General features: G+C 37.8%; 1 protein-coding gene across 3 annotated transcripts in view; it reads right to left on the bottom strand.

The window, feature by feature from the left end:
* LOC125240250 (TBC1 domain family member 4) overlaps positions 1 to 21,422 on the bottom strand; it is a 69,168-nt gene that overhangs the window by 25,097 nt on the left and 22,649 nt on the right. For 2 of the 3 annotated variants that reach the window (XM_048148083.1, XM_048148085.1), the window contains 2 exons: positions 8,853 to 9,022; positions 943 to 1,042 (listed from right to left, as the gene is read on the bottom strand). In XM_048148083.1, the coding sequence (XP_048004040.1) occupies positions 943 to 1,042; positions 8,853 to 9,022 (270 nt within the window). Of the gene's footprint in view, positions 1 to 942; positions 1,043 to 8,852; positions 9,023 to 21,279; positions 21,356 to 21,422 lie in introns of all 3 variants that reach the window. The other variant, XM_048148084.1, reaches the window with a different exon arrangement.

Here is a 21,422-nt window from a genome sequence, read left to right on the forward strand (position 1 = left end):
TGGACACGTATTTTTTCTTTTTTCTCGTAAACGAAAAATGTCGAAGGTACAGTGCCTTGAAGTTTCGCGTGACGTCACGCCTAGGTGCAGTTCTTAGCTAAAAGTGACGTCACAAGCCCCCACTCCAGACCTTTGATGCTCTGTATCTTTGTATTTTTTCATTAATTAGATAAAGCGAAAAATATGTGTTCAGTATTTTTAGACGATCTGACTGACGGACTAAACAGAATTCCATTTTTTAATGTAGTCGTCATCCCTAATATACATACATAGCACACTTTATAGACCTTATAGTAACTATTGTTTACACATGTCTTTAAAAATAGAAGGGATAGTCAGGATCGGGTTTTGATTAGGTAAATAATAGCAGAACATTTTTTCACGTATCGGCCAAGTATCGATCTATCCAAGGGGCAAAAATTAGCAATATATTTGTTCCGTTGTATATTCGAGTATGCTCGGATCCAGCCTCCCCCCCCCCCTCCCTGGGCCTGGGCCTTTACCACCCTGGGCACGAAGCTGGATCTGCGCTTGTATTCGAAGTCTTTACTTGAGAGACTAACATCTTAGACGTCGCATCAAACCGATAGATGACGCCACCGTTCGTTGTAAGTCGCTCTGCACTGAGAGAAAATACAACCAGTTTTCATGTTCGTTCAACAAGTTTTTTGGTTAAAATAGCGCCTACGTGCTCTTTGGTTCAAACAACAAGCTACTTGTCATTTGAATCGGCAATATATTTGAATCAACAAGTCGATTTTATAAAAATAACCTGACACATATTGTTTTAAACATACGTTTGGCTGATTCAAACGGATAAACCGCAACAAGTCGAACTTGTTAAATTCACAATGCAAATTTCTCTCAGTGTGGCGTCACGCCGCTGTGGCGTTGGTAGTCCCGTTTCCCCTGCCTGTCACCTGTAGCTGCATAGTTTCTTACCTCAAAGAAATGTGAGTCGGAAGGGGAAAGATCAGCGCAGAGGGAAGTGAGAGCAGAGGCGTTGCTCGTGCTTCTCACTAGGGGGGAAGGCTCGCCAGCTCTGCAAAAAGAAAACATTTGATTAGCGTTATATTAAATTATCAATAAAATTTATTCACATTCGACGACCGGTCTGGCTCAGTCGGTAGTGACAATGCCTGCTAAGCCGCGGTCCTGGGTTCGAATCCCGGTGAGGGCATTTATTTGTATGATGAACATCGCCGTCTCTTTTATTTACACGGGAGTGATTATCTTTTGTTCGTTTTTAACCCCCGACGCAAAAACGGAAGGGTGTTATAAGTTTGACGTGTCTGTCTGTGTGTTTGTCTGTCTCTCTGTCTGTGTCTGTCTGTGGCATCGTAGTACCCGAACGGATGAACCGATTAAGATTTTTTTTTGTCTGAAAGCTGTTTGTCGGGAGTGTTCTTAGCCATGTTTCATGAAAATCGGTCCACCATGTCGCAGTCGGGGGTTTTTTGAAAATTTAAATTTTGTAGTTAGGTTATTATAGCCGATAGCTCATAGCTTACTAGCTCGCGGCGGTAGCTTGAGAGCTCACGAACGTCGCTCTAATAACCACAGTCTTAATAAAAAAAAAAAAGTTTATTTCGGACCAATTAAAAATCCATAGAACTTGTTAGTATAGATTGAAATAGATATCATACACGAAAGAAAAAACGACAAGGCCCACTGGTGGCCGAGCCGGGAATCGAAACCGGGTCTTCAGCTTACGCGGCTAACGTCTTTACCACTAGGCGGCGGCACTAGGGGGGCGGGCTGGTGGTCTTTTATATATAGTAGTGTGACTACTTGAAAAAAGAACAAATCAAAAAATATTCAATAAAATAATTTGATTTGTTCCCTAGTTGTTAGTATAGACTTAATATTTAGGTTGTTAGTTACTTAATATCCTAAGAGTAGTTTTACAACTATATTTTAAAATTAAATTAACTAGACTAAGGGCCAGTTAATGCAGTCTCCGTAGTCGAAATCGGCCAGGACAGCATTATGATGATTGTCATCTATTTAGCAGACAAAACCGCGTGAAAACACTAGTCTCACACAACCGGACTTTATTTCCGCACCGTTCGTGACACGCCAACAATAGGTTTTGTTTGACAACGGTGTGAAAACAGCAGTCGTGATGAGACTGATGAGTAATTATTATAATTATGCTTTATTCGATTAGTAACGTGCTCTGTAGGGTTGACTGAACTAGCTTTTGCTCGCGGCTTCGCTCGCGTTAACCTCGAAAATTGCGGAATACTCTATCTATGCACGCGTGTGTAACACCGTGGCTTGCGTGGGCGACGGTCGCGCGACGGTCGCGCGACGGCGATGCGACGCATACGAAATCAAACCTTATCGATATGGAAGTATGAGACGCGACGGTCGGGCGACGCGCAACACACGGCGTGACAAAAAACTTTTCCCCTCACTAATGTCACTATATATAGCGAGGAAAGTAGGACGCAAAAAACGCGTTTATCACTGCTTCCAGTAGTTCCACAGGAGGTAAACCATCTTCATCACTAGATTCACCCACTTTTTAACCCCCGACGCAAAAATAACGGGGTGTTATAAGCAGAGGCGGCTCGCGGCTGTAATTTGTGGGTGTTCACCCAAATAATCATCGTAAGGCCCAAGGTCCTACATGTATGTAGCCTACATAACATAATCAACACTATTAACTGTGTATTTGTAATTCCTATCACAACGGCATAAAGTCTAGTGTTCCTGTTTGTACTTATTCAATGTGATTAAATTTAAATCATATTAAATTAGCTCAGAGATGCATTTTTTTTCTTTCCTTCAATTTTCCAACAAATGCCTGAACTATAAGTTTAAATTTCAGTGAAAAATATTCTTTATTTAGTTTATATAGCTGCCCAGCTTCAGGGTTAATAACAGTAAAACATAAAAATGAATAGACGAAAACTGCAGTTCATTCAGTAAATGAATGCGGGATTGTGAATGTTTTTTTTTATTTTCATCGAAAGATGTGATAAGTCACTGACGGTCACTATCGGTCCATGCAGACTCACCACCTCCGCCGTCCGCGCCCGCTCCAAATAAAAGACATGGAAAGCAAAACAGTTTGTCACTTTTTTCACATCCACATAACCACGGTGTTTTTTCATACTGTTCCGTTTTAAAAACACGTAAAATTTTGGTTTTTGAAAAAACATATTTGCGTAAATTTAATGTCGGGCCGCGCTGGTCCTTTAGCTTTTAATTCTAATCGCGTTGCAAAAGTTTTTTCACTCTTTTATAAATGTCACATTGTATCCACCCATTCTCACACACTTGCAATAAAAACAATTTAAACGGTTTCAAAATAAGGCAAAATTGTATTCCCGCGCGTGCCTTAAAATAAAACTTGTTTACTAACAATTAACAAAATAGCGCGCGAAATACGCGGCTCGCGGATGACCGCGACGCATTTCGCGCCTGCGCGATGCAACCGAGACGGTAATCAAGGACAAACCCACAGACCTATATCGAGATAGAAGGAAAAATCTTGGCGGTTGACAGGGATTATCCTAGTTAATTATTAATGTAGTTTAAAATATTTATAATATAAGTTAGTTTAAGATTTTTGCATGAATGTATTTGTAATTTAATTTGTGTTGCATACTTTTTAATCTGTTGAATAAATAGATAAATACTTGATACCACAAATGTGAATTGACTCGACAGTTTGAATTCATGGCTTATTTTTACATCGCTCGTACTCTAATAAGAACAAATCAATTTATTTTCATTACAATCATTACATACACATTATTCTAGCATTTATTTCATGTTTATAGGTCGTTTGTTTTGAACGCACGCCAAATCGAGCTCGTCAAATTAAAACCGCAATGGAAAACTAATTTTGACATCCAATCGTCGAGCAGACTGCCGTTCGCGGTACTAAATATGATACTTTTTCTTTCTATCTTGATGTAGCTCTGTGGTCAAACGTCCCTAGGAGCGGCGCTCCAGATTTACCTAATATTTCATACATAATCTTCTGTCTCACGCGCGGAGCTATGACTAAACTTCTCTTTCGCTCTTACTGAATTTCGTATTGGAGAATGTACTGAATATTTCTCCATAGGAGCGCAATTCAAAGCGCTCCGTTGAGCGCGGTGCGTATGAAATTGTATAGGAAGGGAATTGGCGGATTAATATAGACTGTATAATGAACTTTTAAGAAATATAAGTAATTGTTTGATTGGACTTTTTTGCGATAGATTTTATATAGTATAATACATTAATTTGAGGTACCATAATTTATGTATTACTATAGTTTAATTGTGATTATTTTTGGGAGTGCACCGCACAAGCGCACTTTAGGGCAAGCCGCTACTGGTTATAAGTTATAAGTTTGACGTGTCTGTCTGTGTGTCTGTCTGTCTGTCTGTGAGTGTGTCTGTCTGTGGCATCGTAGCTCCCGAACGGATGAACCGATTTAGATTGTTTTTTTTTGTCTGAAAGCTGAGTTAGTCGGGAGTGTTCTTAGACACGTTTCATGAAAATCGGTCCACTATGTCGCGGTCGGGAGTTTTTTCAAAATTTTAATTTTGTGGTTAGGTTATATCAGTTTTAAAGCAGGAGATTCGACAATATACAGGGTTCAATTACTTTATCCATTAGTGGATAAAATGCGTTTTTGCAAGGATATAAAACACGTGTTTCGGAAGCTAGTGAGGAGAAAAGATTTATTCTTGTATAGTCTGTTTCACTAAGAACTACATATTGCTAGTTAGCTAAATCGCTGCAAAGTTATCTTGGCCGCAGTTCGGCGTGTTTACATAGCCATGTAGAATTTGTCTCTGATCGCTCTATTTGAGTCCGCGCTGACATTGGCCCGTTGCCAACCGCGACTTTGGACCGACGCGTGTCCAGCTATACAGACTCGAGATGTGTAAATAATAAATATTACTACATTTTTAGCTGTTTAATGCACCGAAGAAAATATTTCGAAATTGCGAATGTTCTTGGTAGGTACAGTCAACCAATTGAAACCCTAGGCCACTCTACAAGTAACATTTCGCATTGATTGGTGTTCTTATTATGATTGGATTATCCTAGTTAATTATTAATGTAGTTTAGAATATTTATAATATAAGTTAGTTTAAGATTTTTGCATGGATGTATTTGTAATTTAATTTGTGTTGCATACTTTTTAATCTGTTGAATAAATAGATAAATACTTGATATCACGAATGTGAATTGACTCGACAGTTTGAATTCATGGCTTATTTTTACATCGCTCGTACTTTAAGAACAAATCAATTTATTTTCATTACATACACATTATTCTAGCATTTATTTCATGTTTATAGGTCGCTCGTTTTGAACGCACGCCAAATCGAGCTCGTCATATTAAAACCGCAATGGAAAACTAATTTTGACATCCAATCGTCGAGCAGACTGCCGTTCGCGGTACTAAATAGAATACTTTTTCTTTCTATCTTGATATAGCTCTGTGGTCAAACGTCCCTAGGAGCGGCGCTCCAGATTTACCTAATATTTCATACATAATCTTCTGTCTCACGCGCGGAGCTATGACTAAACTTCTCTTTCGCTCTTACTGAATTTCGTATTAGAGAATGTACTGAATATTTCTCCATAGGAGCGCAATTCAAAGCGCTCCGTTGAGCGCGGTGCGTATGAAATTGTATAAGAAGGGAATTGGCGGATTATAATATAGACTGTTTAATGAACTTTTAAGAAATATAAGTAAGTAATTGTTTGATTGGACTTTTTTGCGATAGTTTTTATATAGTATAATACATTAATTTGAGGTACCATAATTGATGTATTACTATAGTTTAATTGTGATTATTTTTGGGAGTGCACCGCACAAGCGTTCTTTAGGGCAATCCGCTACTGTCTACAACCATGTCAAAATGACAATGCAGTAGGAGATTTATTACAATCTGATTTGTAACGTCACTATGACATAGTTCTACAGTGGCCTAGGGTTCCAATTGGTTGACTGTACCTACATCTTAATTTGAAGCACAATGGGTAGATAAGGTAACTGACCCAATCATGGACGGTTCAAGATAAAATTTTGCCTATTTTTAATATTTCACTTAACACACATGTAAAACTTGAATGTCTTATCCTTCTTTTACATTTCAAGCGTATTGCAGAATAGATACTGCTATTGGTTTCTTCATTGTTAACAAATAAAAACTAGGTGTTTTTTCTCCAATAATGGACGGCAGTTCTCCAGTAATGGATCCCCCATTATGGACAGTCAAGTAAGTTTAAAATTTTACTTTTAAAGCCAACTGATACTCGTAAATTTTATATACCCCAAATAAAATTAGTTTGGGCTATTTTAACATAAGATTGTTTCTTGTAAATTTTGGTTTCGTGAAATGTTCCTTGTCCATCATAGGAGGTACGCAGTTTTCCGGTTCCAGTTATAGACACTCGCAAAATAACACTATTTCTTTATATCTCCGGAGTAACAAACTAGTATGTTTTATACCTTATCTCATGGTTAATGCAGTAAGTAAAACTCATTCAAGTTTACACCGAGTATTATTTTTTTATTATTTTATACATGAACTCAACTCTCTTAGCAACATTACTAAGAAATTCGTCCTGATATTTTTTTCAGTGAACTGATGACTTTTATCTTGCCGCCAAATCCTTCAGAAATAACCGAATTAAATGAAACTTCAAAATTAAGCAGCTCTATGACCCTTGTTTATGGGACAGTGCCGTCAATTTTTTTAAACTAATTTTAGATACTTATTTTTAAGGATTTGTGTTTTTTTGTCCATAATGGCATCACCGTCCATTATAGGGTATTTTACATTACCTTACCTAATTAATATATTTCCTTCGGACAGTTCTGGCTATGAATCACTATACCTACCGTCGTCTACTAATACATAAACTAAAGATTAATAAGTTGTTTAAGGAAGGAAAATGTCGGCAGAAAGTATTTTTAAACATTGTCTGTTTTCCTTGACCTCTCGAGAATACTTTAATTGAATGTGGTTACCTATTTTTTAACCCCCGACGCAAAAACGACGGGGTGTTATAAGTTTGACGTGTCTGTCTGTCTGTTTGTCTGTCTGTCTGTGTGTGTGTCTGTCTGTGGCATCGTAGCTCCCGAACGGATGAACCGATTTCGATTTAGTTTTTTTTGTTTGAAAGCTGTGTTAGTCGGGAGTATTCTTAGCCATGTTTCATGAAAATCGGTCCACTGGGTCGCAGTCGGGGCTTTTAACAAAATTTTATTTAACCCCCGACGCAAAAACGACGGAGATTTTGTGGTTGGGTTATTAACCGACTTGTTTACGGAAAATTAAAATTTTGAAAAAACCTCCGACCGCGACATAGTAGACCGATTTTCATGAAACATGGCTAAGATAGTTTTTTAGCTTTAAGTGATAATTGTATACCCGAATTGGGTCACCGTTGTAACCTACTAATGTAATGAATTAACACCTGTGTAACACGGTTGAACAATAAAGATCTATCTATCTATCTATCTATCTATCTATAAGAACACCCCCGACTAACTCAGCTTTCAGACCAAAAAAACTAAATGCAAATCGGTTCATCCGTTCGGGAGCTACGATGCTACAGACATACACACACACAGACAGACAGACACGTCAAACTTATAACACCGTCGTTTTTGCGTCGGGGGTTAAACAGAAGAAGGAGGTTACATATTCGGGTTCATTTTATGTATGTTCACCGATTACTCCGAGACCCGTGGTCCGATTTAAATAATTATTTTTCCCCCTCACTAGCTCGGAAACACGTGTTTTGTCCTTTAATACCAGCGGGTAAAAACGCATTTTATCCACTAGTGGGTAAAGTAATTTGACCTTGAATAAAGTCAAATTAACTGCTTTAAAATTGATAAAAGTAGGTGAATCTAGTAATAAAGATGATTTACCACCTGTGGAACTACTGGAAGCAGTGATAAACGCATTTTTTGCGTTGTAGTTTCCTCGCTATAGTGAGGGGAAAAGTTTTGTGTTACACTCGGGTGCAAATGTATTTTACTTCTCGTGTGTTAAAAAACTCGCAAGTTTAGGATTCTATTCTCGAACCACTCGCTTCGCTCGTGGTTCAACAATAGAATCCTTTCACTTGCTCGTTTTTCAATTCCACACTCGGCGTTAAAATACAACTTTGCCCCCTTGTATAACAAATAACTATTTTTATTTGAAAGGAGCTACCTCCAGGTGGTTCCATATTAATCTGGAGCTGTTCTGATGATGGGATCCATGAAGATTTGAGGGAGCTCCTCAAATTTTAAAGGCACGTGTATGGTGATTTCGGTGTTTTCTTGACTAACTTGAGCAGTTTCTCTCAAAATGAGCACTTTCACAAAGTGGTCCTGATGATGATGATTGTTTTGGTGATAATGATGATGATTTTTTGAACAATACATGTTGAGCGATTACTCCGAAACCCGTAGTCCGATTCATTTCCGGAAAAATACGAAGTTATAGTAACTAACATAGCTTAGTTCTTTTGGTTGATACAGTTGCCAGGTAGAGATATAGCAGGTGTCTACCAGGGTAATTGTTCATTCGAAAGCTGGAAACCGGTGTTTTTGGTGACCTGGGGGAATACTGCTGTCTCTGTCTAACTTACAGGTGGACTACTGGACCTGGAGGACTACTGTCAAAATACTGACTTCTAGATTGACTACTATGTTGGTGCTAAAAAAAACCCAAAGATTGTCACAGTTGCCAGATAGCAGGTGTTTGCCAGGGTAGCTGTTCCGTCTGCAGGAGGCATCTGTCCCTGGTGACCTGGAGGACTACTGCTGTCTCTGTCACGGTGGTATCTCTGTCTAACTCAGCGCTATAGCAAGGGTCTCAGGAACTTACAGGTTACTGCTGCAATTGCCCGGTAGAGATATAGAAGGTGTCTGCCACGGTAGTTGTTCATTCTGGAGCTGGAAGCCGGTGTTCTTGGTGACGTGGAGCGAGCTGCTGGAAGACCTGGGGCTCGGGGCCCCGGGAGAAGGCTCTCGCATTTGCGTGAAGAGTTCTGTCACCTGAAAAGGAGAGAATTTCTTATTAACACACATAATATAGAAGTAGGATGACATAAAAGAACTATCAAATATCAAAAGTGAGAACAAAATTGGGACAATGTAGAGTATCACTGGAAGTAATCAATTTAGAAATCTTAAACTCAAAATATAAAAGAGAGAGACGCATAAAAGACGTAAATACGGAGGTCTCGACGCCAATTACAACTTTGTTGCTTTTGGCGTCGAGACCCTCGGTCCGTGGGGCCCGGGCGCCCAGATTTTATACAAGAACTTGGCGAAGCGGCTGACTGAGACTACGGGGGACAAAAGAGCTGGCAGCTTCCTCGCTCAACGTATAAGTATTGCGATTCAGCGAGGAAATGCTGCCAGCATCTTGGGCACTATGCCTCAGGGGCCCTCTTTAGACTTAGATTTTTAGTTTTAGTATTATTTTTTTTAATGCCTGGTTTATAATATTTATTGTACCAAATTTTTATTTAAATGTTATTATTAATAAAGGTTATTTATCATCTCAGCAGAGATGTTAAAAAATAGGTAGTGCAATGTATTTAAATACAAAATACAAATACTTTGGTTTTTTACCTATTTCAAATAAAAATACAAAATAGTTTTACAAAAAGGTATCTGAAATACAGAATGCAAAATAGGTATTTTCAAAATACCTTTATTCAAATAAAATACTTTTTCCCCTCACTAGCTCGGAAACACGTGTTTTGTCCTTTAATCCCAGCGGGTAAAAACGCATTTTATCCACTAGTGGGTAAAGTAATTTGACCTTGAATAAAGTCAAATTAACTGCTTTAAAATTGATAAAAGTAGGTGAATCTAGTAATAAAGATGATTTACCACCTGTGGAACTACTGGAAGCAGTGATAAACGCATTTTTTGCGTTGTAGATTCCTCGCTATAGTGAGGGGAAAAGTTTTGTGTTACACACGGGTGCAAATGTATTTTACTTCTCGTGTGTTAAAAAACTCGCAAGTTCAGGATTCTATTCTCGAACCACTCGCTTCGCTCGTGGTTCAACTATAGAATCCTTTCACTTGCTCCTTTTTCAATTCCACACTCGGCGTTAAAATACAACTTTGCCCCCTTGTATAACAAATAACTATTTTAACGTAAGGTAAAACTTTTATTTTAAAGACGTTTTTAAAACACAGAATCACCAAAAAGCCCAGAAACCTGGCTCTATAAAATTAACACGTTAAAAAGTGAAGCCAAAAATTGACTGTCTCCATGTCTTTTACTTTAATACCTCTATTATAAAAATCGAATGAAAGAGTTATATTGCAATATGTATGAAATATGAAAAAAATCCTAAACTAATAGTAATATTAATTAAGCATACATTGCAGCTGTACTAAATATAAATGCCTACAGTCATTACTTCATTAGGTATACGAATCGATATGGATTTTCCCCGATTATTCGATGTTCACGGTCAGGGTGCTTTGGGATTTGGCAACAAATATCTTACTATTTATCGAACCTTATTTATTTATTATAGGATCCACTATGTTGGCAGCACTGAAAACGTCAAAAAGTGACAAAAAGCATTTTGTATTTTGAAGTGGTAGAAAATGCAAAATACTTGTACTAAAAAGTATTTCAAATAAAATACAAAATAGTTTTCGATAAAAGTATTTAAAATACCAAATACAAAATAGGTATTTTGTATTTTGTATTTCTATTTGAAATGCTTTTATTTCAAATAGTTAACATCTCTGCATCTCAGTAAAGTAAAAATATTAAAAACTAAGTAACCTTCTTAAGCATGGTGCCGTAGACACTGGCAGCATTTTCCTCGTTGTATCGCAAGGCTTATTCTTTGGGCGAGGAAGCTGCCAGCCCTACGGTCACCGCTGACCTCTGTCAGTTTTTTCGAAATTTCCTCAAATAAATTTAAGGCGTTCGGAACCCACGGGCCAAGGGTCTCAACGGCAAATGGTACGAACTACGAAATGGTATTCGGCGCCAAGACCCCTGTATTTAACTTTCTTTAATTTTTCGGCCATTTTTAGGGTTCCGTAGTCAACTAGGCACCCTTATAGTTTCGCCATGTCTGTCCGTCCGTCCGTCCGTCCGTCCGCGGATAATCTCAGTAACCGTTAGCACTAGAAAGCTGAAAGTTGGTACCAATATGTATATCAATCACGCCAAAAAAGTGCAAAAATAAAAAATGTAAAAAAATGTTTTATTAGGGTAACCCGAACGTGTGATATATTGTTGGATAGGTATTTAAAAATGAATAAGGGTTTATTAAGATCGTTTTTTGATAATATTAATATTTTCGGAAATAATCGCTCCTAAAGGAAAAAAAAAGTGCGTCCCCCCCCTCTAACTTTTGAACCATATGTTTAAAAAATATGAAGAAAATCACAAAAGTAGAACTTTATAAACACTTTCTAGGAAAATTATTTTGAACTTGATAGGTTCAATAGTTTTTGAGATAAATACGGAAAACTACGGAACCCTACACTGAGCGTGGCCCGACACGCTCTTGGCCGGTTTTTATTATTTTTTTAGAATGCGGCCATTTTGCGTTTTTAACTGTTTAATCAAAACAGAAACCCACTGTATACTAATAAAACATTTTTTTTGTACTGGAGAGCCCAATTAATCCGTTAAATATAAATTGCCCCGTGTGGTGACGGGTTAAGAATTTCACCACCCCCTTTCTTCCCGTGGGCTGTGCCGTGGGTGTCGTAGAAGTCGACTGTGGGATATGGGGTAAATTGTGGCGTAGGCGAGAGGCTGGCAACCTGTCACTGCAATGTCACAATTTGGATTTTGTGTCAACTCCTTTTTGCCAAGAGTGGCACTGAAACTTGGTAGTTCATGTGCTCTGCCTACCCCTTTATGGGATACAGGCGTGATTATATGTATGTATGTATCATAGAGTAATAAGTAAGGGAAGAGTTGTATTGTAACTCCATACATCAGTAAACGCGAGTTATTTGTATAGGCATAGTTAAGTGCTGACATCTATCGACAATCACGCATCAATTACGCGTCAACTAGCGTAAATTATCAGTACTGCTACTTGTCAATAGATGTCGCGACGAACAAAAAGTCTAATGCTCACCAATTTTTAGCTAATATTAAAAGAGTATTAATCAGTATTCTATTTTCAATTCCTTCTGCTTGTAATACAAGTTGTAAACTGTTCTAATATAAAATTTTTGGCAGACGAGACATTGTTGCCACCTAGTATCGAGTAGTGGTACTGATAATTCACGTTATTTGACGCGTGACTGTCGCTAGATGTCACTTAAATATGCCTATACAAATAACCCGCATTTACTGACGTATGGAGTTACAACTCTTCCCTTGCTTATTCCTCTATTGTATGTATGTATGTATGTATGTTGTACATTTGTTTATGTCCCTATGTATGAATGTGGAGGTATACAGTGTGGAAAAATCGAATGCCACATGGATGACAACTAGCTTTAAATATTGTAAATAGCACATTTTGTGTAAGGGAGACTTTCCTTTGTTTTTAAAAACAATAAATTCTGCATTTAAGGATTTATGAAAAATCGCTTGCCTCAGTCGGGACTTGAACCGGTCATATGTGACAAAAAATAACGTGCCGTATTTTATGATGCAGATTGAAAGGGTTACTTTACTGGTAAGGTTCATTTTTCTCTAAATAACAAATACAATCAGAATAACGGAAGGCCATGAAAATTTCTTCTTAATTGCGGTGCATTTCACGCGACGGGAGAGATCAAATTTAAAAGGCAATTGTTAGTTTTCATGGCCTTCCGTTATTCTGATTGTATTTGTTATTTAGAGAAAAATGAACCTTACCAGTAACTCTTTCAATCTGCATCATAAAATACGGCACGTTATTTTTTTGTCACATTTGACCGGTTCGAGTCCCGACTGAGGCAAGCGACTTTTCATAAATACTTAAATTCAGAATGTATTGTTTTTAAAAACAAAGGAAAGTCTCCCTTACACAAAATGTGCTATTTACAATACTTAAGGTAGTTGCCATCCATGTGGCATTCGATTTTTCCACCCTGTATATGTAGAGTGTTCCCCGTGTGGTGACGGGTTAAGAATTTCACCACCCCCTTTCTTCCCGTGGGTGTCGTAGAAGTCGACTGTGGGATATGGGTTAAATTGTGGCGTAGGCGAGAGGCTGGCAACCTGTCACTGCAATGTCACAGTTTCGTTTTCTTTCAACCCCTTATTTGCCAAGAGTGGCACTGAAACTTGAGTAGTTTCATGTGCTCTGCCTACCCCTTCATGGGATACAGGCGTGATTGTATGTTGTTATGTATGTTGTATATGTAGAGTATGTAATTTTGCTTTAGGTACTTGCACGAATAACGTTTAAAAGGTTTGTTTACAAACAGTGGTATCTATTTACGCATTTCAGTAACAGATTTACGCCCACGCACGTGACTGGTCACGGTCAACTGTGTAACCACGAGTTCGGAAGACGTTACTCGATTTCGAGTTATTTACGGACAATCATTGTATGGAGATGCTACTTTTAACTTGATGTCTTAAGCTGGCTGGTAGAATTTACCTATTAATGATGATTTTTAACCCCCGACGCGAAAACGACGGGGTGTTATAAGTTTGACGTGTCTGTCTGTGTGTATGTCTGTCTGTCTGTCTGTCTGTCTGTGTGTGTGTCTGTCTGTGGCATCGTAGCTCTCGAACGGATGAACCGATTTTGATTTAGTTCTTTTTTGTTTGAAAGCTGAGTTAGTCGGGAGTGTTGTTAGCCATGTTTTATGAAAATCGGTCCACTATGTCGCGGTCGGGGGTTTTTTCAAAATTTTAATTATTCATCATAAATATTTAATAAACTGATGAATTTGATTGAAAAATGTTGTTTCACTCGGTGGCAAAGTTTGTTTAACCTTCGTGTATTGACCCTCGCAACGCTCAAGATTCCACATTCTAAACCACTTGCTACACTCGCAGTTCAATATTGGAATCTTTCGTTTGCTTGGTACTTGGAACCTACCTGTCAATATTGGCACGTGCGTTTAAAAACAACTTTGCCCACTTGTAAAACAAATAACTGCTGTTTATAGCTAACTAGCTTTTTGCCCGCGGCTTCACTCGCGTTAGAAAGAGACAAAAAGTAGCCTATGTCACTCTCCAGCCCTTCAACTATCTCCACCTAAATAATCATGTCAATTCGTCGCTCCGTTTTGCCGTGAAAGACGGACAAACAAACAGACACACACACTTTCCCATTTATAATATTAGTATGGGTTATCACTTATAGGCAAATTGCTCAGTCAGCTGAAAACATCAAATTAAGACGCTGACAACACCCAATGACCTTGACGCTGGCGTACACTGTCTATTCGCATGGGAGTAAGTGAGAGCGCGACGTCACTAAAACAGGGCGGCTAGGTACGAAAAGTACGGAAAAATATTAAAATAAAATAGAAAGACGCATTATTTGTGCAATATGTTTCGTTAGCGTTTTAGATATGTGTATTTTTGTAATTTTAATTTTAATTAAAGACAACTAAGTGAATAATTGAACGTCATAGAACCGTTTAATGACGAATTCGAGACCAATTTTTGCAATTTTTTTCTATCGAACCGAATTCGTTAAATTGTGTATTGATTACGGCTATGTTCCTTGAAATATAATGAATAATAACATATAATTTACATGCCTTACTAAAACTAATAGCTTGTCTTAAAACACTGCGCAAGTAACATCAACTTTGCGCAGTTGGGTGTTGTCAGCCCCTTAACATTCATATATAAATTAATTTGCACTCTTGTAGATAAAATGCATTTTTGCTATCCATTTTCGAAGAATCGAGCGAGCCTTTGCCAGTTGGCGTGGGTCATTAGGGTCATATAACCCGGCAACCTTCAAATCAAGAGTGAACAGGCATCTTCTGGGCGAGCTCACTCCATCGTAGGCCACGTCTTTGCCTTTGGCTAGTCTGTGACCAAGAGCAAGCCCATTTATTATTAAAAAAAAATACGTGTGGTGACGGGTTAAGAATTTCACCCCCTGTCTTCCCGTGGGTGTCGTAGAAGTTGACTGTGGGATTTGGGTTAAATTGTGGCGTAGGCGAGAGGCTGGCAACCTGTCACTGCAATGTCACAATTTTCGTTTTCTTTTAACCCCTTAATTGTCAAGAGTGGCACTGAGACTTTAGTAGTTTCATCTGCTCTGCCTACCCTTTTATGGGATACAGGCGTGATTGTATGTATGTATGTAAAATATTTCCCATGGTTAGATTAAGGTTTAAAAGAAGCAAACGTTCAGGAAGATAGATTTGCGCATTGATTGTGCGTCAGCGCCCCCTGTCGGGTGAGTGTCAAGGTGACCAATCAAGCCAATTGTCTGTTGACATGCGTTTAGTTAGTTACGTGTGCGAGCGATTGAGCTTCATTGATCAAAGTATCACAAAATATTATGATTTAGGGTTAGGATAGGCATAGGATACTCTCTACGTTCACACGGCGACTAAGTATTCGATTTTTTTTATATACCACGTCGGTGGCAAACAGGTATACGGCCCGTCTGATGGAAAGCGGTCACCGTAACCTATGGACGCCTGCAACTCAAGGGGTGTCACATGCGCGTTGCCGACCCATTAGAAACTTGTACACTCCTTTTTGAAGAACGTCGTTTTTGCGTCGGGGATTAAAAACCTGTTGTATCATGAGAAGAATAATATTTTCTAAAAAATTGTGTTTATTATGCGCTGCATTATTAGCTTATGGCCATCAAATAATCATAGACGCTGTGTCACTGCGCACATAACCTGTCATTTATTAGTACACTGTCATTACGGTGAGCATCATTCAGCCAGGGTCTACGGTTAGCATAAATCATGGATTTCACTGATTTAAACTTTCACGATTATTACACATAATTATTTTTAAATCGGGACTTAATCGCGTATAACTACATAATTTCTACAGTAGAAAAGTGCGCGAAGCCATTGAAATCAAAAAACATCGCAATTTCAATCGGGACGAAGGTTTTAGGATCTCATCCACATGGAATCCTGTCATTAATAAGTGTAAGCCGAAAATAATATCGACAGTCGTTAAATCGAATATCGTCAGTGTTGTATGTCGACAGAGTAACATCCCTAGTGCGCAAACAGTTCAAGTTGATAATCAAAACTAAGTGCGGGTAGTTCGAAAAACTCGCGCGGCTGTCAGAAGGTGTTGATGTCATTTCAAGCCAGTCTTCTCCGAGACCACGGGGACAACGCCGTCCTTGAAACGTTGGAGGTCAGTTTAATATGTAGTTATACGCGATTAAGTCCCGATTTAAAAATAATTATGTAATCATGGATTTGATAGTTATTAACCTAACCACAAAATTAAAATCTAAAAAAAACTTATGACATAGTGGACCAACTGGTCTGAGTGGACTAACTCTGCTTTCAAACGTATAAACCAAATCTAAAAGGGTTCATTCGAAAGTTACGATGCCACAGACAGACACACATACAGACATACAGACAGACAGACACGTCAAACTTATAACACCCCGTCGTTTTTGCGTCGGGGGTCAAAAACAAAGAAATTTAGATGTATAATTATTTTCCCTAGATACACTACACTAATAGGCTAGTTACTTAAAATAATAGTTATTTGTTATACAAGGGGGCAAAGTTGTATTTTAACGCCGAGTGTGGAATTGAAAAACGAGCAAGTGAAAGGATTCTATAGTTGAACCACGACAGAAGCGAATACAACACAAAACTTTTCCCCCCACTATAGCGAGGAAACTACAACGCAAAAAATGCGTTTACTTATCACTGCTTCCAGTAGTTCTACAGGTGGTAAATCATCTTTATTACTAGATTCACCTACTATTATCAATTTTAAAGCAGCCAATTTGACTTGATTCAAAGTCATATTACTTTACCCACTAGTGGATAAAATGCGTTTTTACCCGCTGGTATTAAAGAACAAAACACGTGTTTACGAGCTAGTGAGGGGAAAAATAATTTGATCATTATCAGAAATGATAATTAGTAATAGTGCTAATATCGTGGCGTCATATTAATTGCTATGTCTATGTCAATTAGCCTGATTTGTTTTTAATTACTGGAATTAATAATTCACGTGTGCGTTCTTAGAATATTAAATTTCACGTGTGTGTTTTTAGAAACTATTACATTACGATACAAGTGCGAAAAAAGGAACATCGAAACGAGTGGCGATAAATTAAAACACGACCGAAGTGTTTTAAATCGACACCAGTTATGAATTTCCTTTTCGCACGTGTATCGTATGACGTATTGCAGTACAAGATGGCCCTCCGAAGTTTCGACCTGACATAACCCACTTCTCGCAGTAGTGTCATAAAAAACAACATCTGTAGGTACTGAAAACTTCTTAAACCCGATATTCAAATACAGAGTAAAAAAAAAAACATTGTTTATTTCCAAGAAAATACAGTCATGTATACATACAATTAAACTGTCCTCCACACTAGGCAGATGCCTGTCCCGTGGAGGAGATGGTTCAGTCTTAGGTATCAATTAACATAATAGCATAACTTCTTACATATAAAAGAAAAACAGAAAAAACAGTAAAGGTAAAAATTATTTTCTCAAACATCGTATGAAATATTGATGTTATGTGCCTTATAATTGGCAGCGAAGTATGACGTTGCAGGTGCGGCTAGGACGATTGATAGATCATGGAATTTCATACAAACCTTGCAGGCCAAGGCCGGCAAAGTCCTCTTTTTAACCGACTTCAAAAAAGGAGGAGGTTCTCAATTCGACTGAATGTTTTTTTTTTTTTTTTGTATGTATGTTACTCGATATCTCCGAGAATCGTGGACCGATTTTCAAAATTTTTGTTTTGATCGAACCGGTATAACCCCGAGATGGTCCCATTGGCACCAAGTCAGGGTCTGATGATGGGATCCTGGAGAAATCGAGGGAACTCTTCAAATGTTATAGGCACATGTAATGTTTTTAGTCTATTTTTCAAAGGTACACCAGTATTTACGTCTGATGGTAATAATTTTATGTGGCTGAGCTGATGATGGAAGGTCAACTCCTCAATGGTTAGGAGTTAAAGGATAATTCTTTCACTACTGTACATGTATTCGGACTGATACATATAATATCACTAGGAACCACTAAAAATCAACAAATAAATAAACTTTTTAACAAAAAATAAAACCGCCTTCAAAAATAAGCGCGTTACAAAACACGGAGAAACTAAAAAGCCAAAAATAATAAACCTTTCAATTCAGATTTCTTATCGTATTGCAATAAGCTAAACATCCAAATTATAAACAAATCAATTATTTTTGGAGTCGGTACCAGCCTATGTATGGTTGGGTGGGGCAAACAGGCAATAGCAAGGTGACGAACAGGTCTGGTACCGACTACAAAAATAATTGATTTGTTTATAATTTGGATGTTTAGCTTATTGCAATACGATAAGAAATCTGAATTGAAAGGTTTATTATTTTTGGCTTTTTAGTTTCTCCGTGTTTTGTAACGCGCTTATTTTTTTAATTTCCAAACACAGATAATTGTGACATAACATCCAGGTATTTAGCCAATTAAAAAATAACTATAAGGGGCTTTATAGACGTGCCGACTGCAACTGGTACGGGCCCTAGACAATATTTGATTTTGGGTGCGTTTTCATACAAAAAAATTTTTTTTCGTTTCTTTTTGAATTTTTTTTAACTTTTTGTTTTTTTATAAGCGTATACGGGGCTTCAAAGGGGAACGAAAATTCGATTATTTTTGCGCTACGACGCACCGTTTAGGAGATACAGCCATCCAAAGTTACTATTTTCAGAAGACTTTTTTATTTCATACCATGTTTGAGAAAAGCACTATACATACCTCGACGGGAAATGGGGTTGCCCGCCTCAGACCTATCCGGCCTCGCTTCGCTCGTCTTCGCCGTCTATATGTCTTCGGCCGGCAACCCCCTTTGTCCCGGCCTCTGTAGTAATGTACTATTACGGGATCGATTTAAAAGGGAATTTCACTGTAAATAAAAAAAATCACGAACAAATCGTTGCAGACGCACGCACATTTTGCCTTTTTAATTCTATGTTATTTATTAGATAGCAGCCCTAGGAAACTCGTGTGGCCAGTGTTAGCTCTAGTCTATTATTTGCAGTTTGTATTCATCATTGTTTTATCCAAGGTCTGTTTATAGTTTCAAAGACAAATCATAGACACATACATACATACATATGGCAGAACGGTAAGAGCATGCGACTTAAAATCCGGAGATCGCGGGTCCCGGGTTCGAATCCCGGTAAGGGCATTTATTTGTGTGATGATCACAGATATTTGTTCCCGAGTCATGGATGTTTTCTATGTATATATGTATTTATGTATTATATATATCGTTGTCTGAGTACCCACAACACAAGCCTTCTTGAGCTTACCGTGGGCCTCAGTCAATCTGTGTAAGAATGTCCTATAATATTTATTTATTTATTTTATTTATTTAACCCCGGCTCATACCAATGAGTTTTTCGGAACTTAGGAACCTATGTACAAAATACAAAAAAAGGAGTGTTCTAAGTTTGACGTGTCTGTCTGTCTGCCTGTCTGTCTGTCTGTCCGTTTGTCTGTCTGTCTGTTTCTCTGTCTGTCTGTGTGTGTGTCTGTCTGTCGCATCGTAGCTCCCGAGCGAATGAACCGATTTAGATTTAGTTTTTTTTTGTCTTTAGCCATGTTTCATGAAAATCGGTCTACTATGACGGGGTTTTTTTTTTCAAAATTTTAATTTTGTGGTTAGATTATCTCATTCTAAAAGTGTTAATTAGTTCGTTGCAAAACAAAACACAGCAACAGCCTAAACTGGTAAATTGATGATAATAATTTATTGTAAATATCCTGTCTGTGTTTGACGTCATTTATGATTGATAAAAACACATTACACCTCAATTTGGTAACCCATTAGTGCGGTATCTGCGGTGTTGAATTACTGGTTATCAGAAATATCACAATAGATTTCGATTTAGGACTATCCCTAAATAGATAGGGCATTTTCAGAATTTGGGCCCGCCCAATTACCCCGCAGCAGTGTGTGTCTGTTTGTTTGTCCGTCTTTCACGGCAAAACGGAACGACGGATTGATGTAATTTTTTAAGTGGAGATAGTTGAAGGGATGGAAAGTGACATAGGCTACTTTTTGTCTCTTTTTATATCCCCCCACTTCCTTAGAATGGAGGATGGAAGTTTGTGGAGAGATTTTCGAATTTAATGCGAGCGAAGCCGCGGGTAAAAGCTAGTATTCTAATATTTACAAAAAAACTATTATTCAAAGTCTATTAAGCTTACCTTTCATTCATTTTATAAAACATAAATAAATATAATATTCTTATTAAGTACATAACAATACCGTTTTATACATACATACAATTACGCCTGTATCCCGTAAAGGGGTAGGCAGAGCACATGAAACTACTAAAGCTTCAGTGCCACTCTCGGCAAATAAGGGGTTGAAAGAAAACGAAACTGTGACATTGCAGTGACAGGTTGCCAGCCTCTCGCCTACGCCACAATTTAACCCATATCCCATAGTCGCCTTCTACGACGTTTTATAGTTATAAAATATAATAACATGGTCATAATATAAATTGATTGAGTATTTAACGAGTACCTAAATCAAAACAAGTTTTTTTTACAAAGTTCACACCAGACTCGTGTTAATTGAACACCAAAAAAGCGAAAAAGGTACATTGGGGTAAAACCAAATAGCCTTATACCTGCTGCTTAATGTATGTATTTGCTTGAATTAAATGATCCGTGAACAATGTTTTTTAGTTGTTATGTTAATGAATAAATATAGATTGTATTAAATTTAAAATAGCAGGTATAAATAAAATAAAAACTTTTTTAGTTTTTTATCATGCAGTAAACGTCTGCGAGCGATAGGTACATATTTTTAAATCAAGGAAAAATAGCAAAATTCCCCGGCAGAACTCGAACCTGCGACTTTGCCGGAACCATCGCTATGACCAACTTAGCAACGATATCTCATATGTACATTATAGGCGCCATATTGGATTTTTCCTTTGAACTCCTTCCGACATCCGATATCGGATCGGATAATGTCAAAACGGACTAAGCCGTAGGCTAGAGCCTAGAGTCCAGAGTAGTGTGAATTTTTTTATTTTTTTTTTTATTTAAAAACCTTTTTGTTAAAAAGGGGTTAAAGAAAAAACAAAAAAACCGTTATTAATGTTAATAAGATTAAGAAAATTTCAAAAACACGCACAAAGCAAATACCATGTGCTTTATGTTGATAGCCGACGTGTCAGAGTGAGAGGCGAATAGTGGCTTCTCTTTCGGATTCATGGTTTATCTGTGAAGCAAAATATATTATGTTTTGTAATTAAAAATAAATAATAGAAGTAAGGCACGCAAAGCTA

The sequence above is a fragment of the Leguminivora glycinivorella genome, chromosome 27 (assembly GCF_023078275.1).
Source record: "Leguminivora glycinivorella isolate SPB_JAAS2020 chromosome 27, LegGlyc_1.1, whole genome shotgun sequence".
NCBI lineage: Eukaryota > Metazoa > Arthropoda > Insecta > Lepidoptera > Tortricidae > Leguminivora > Leguminivora glycinivorella.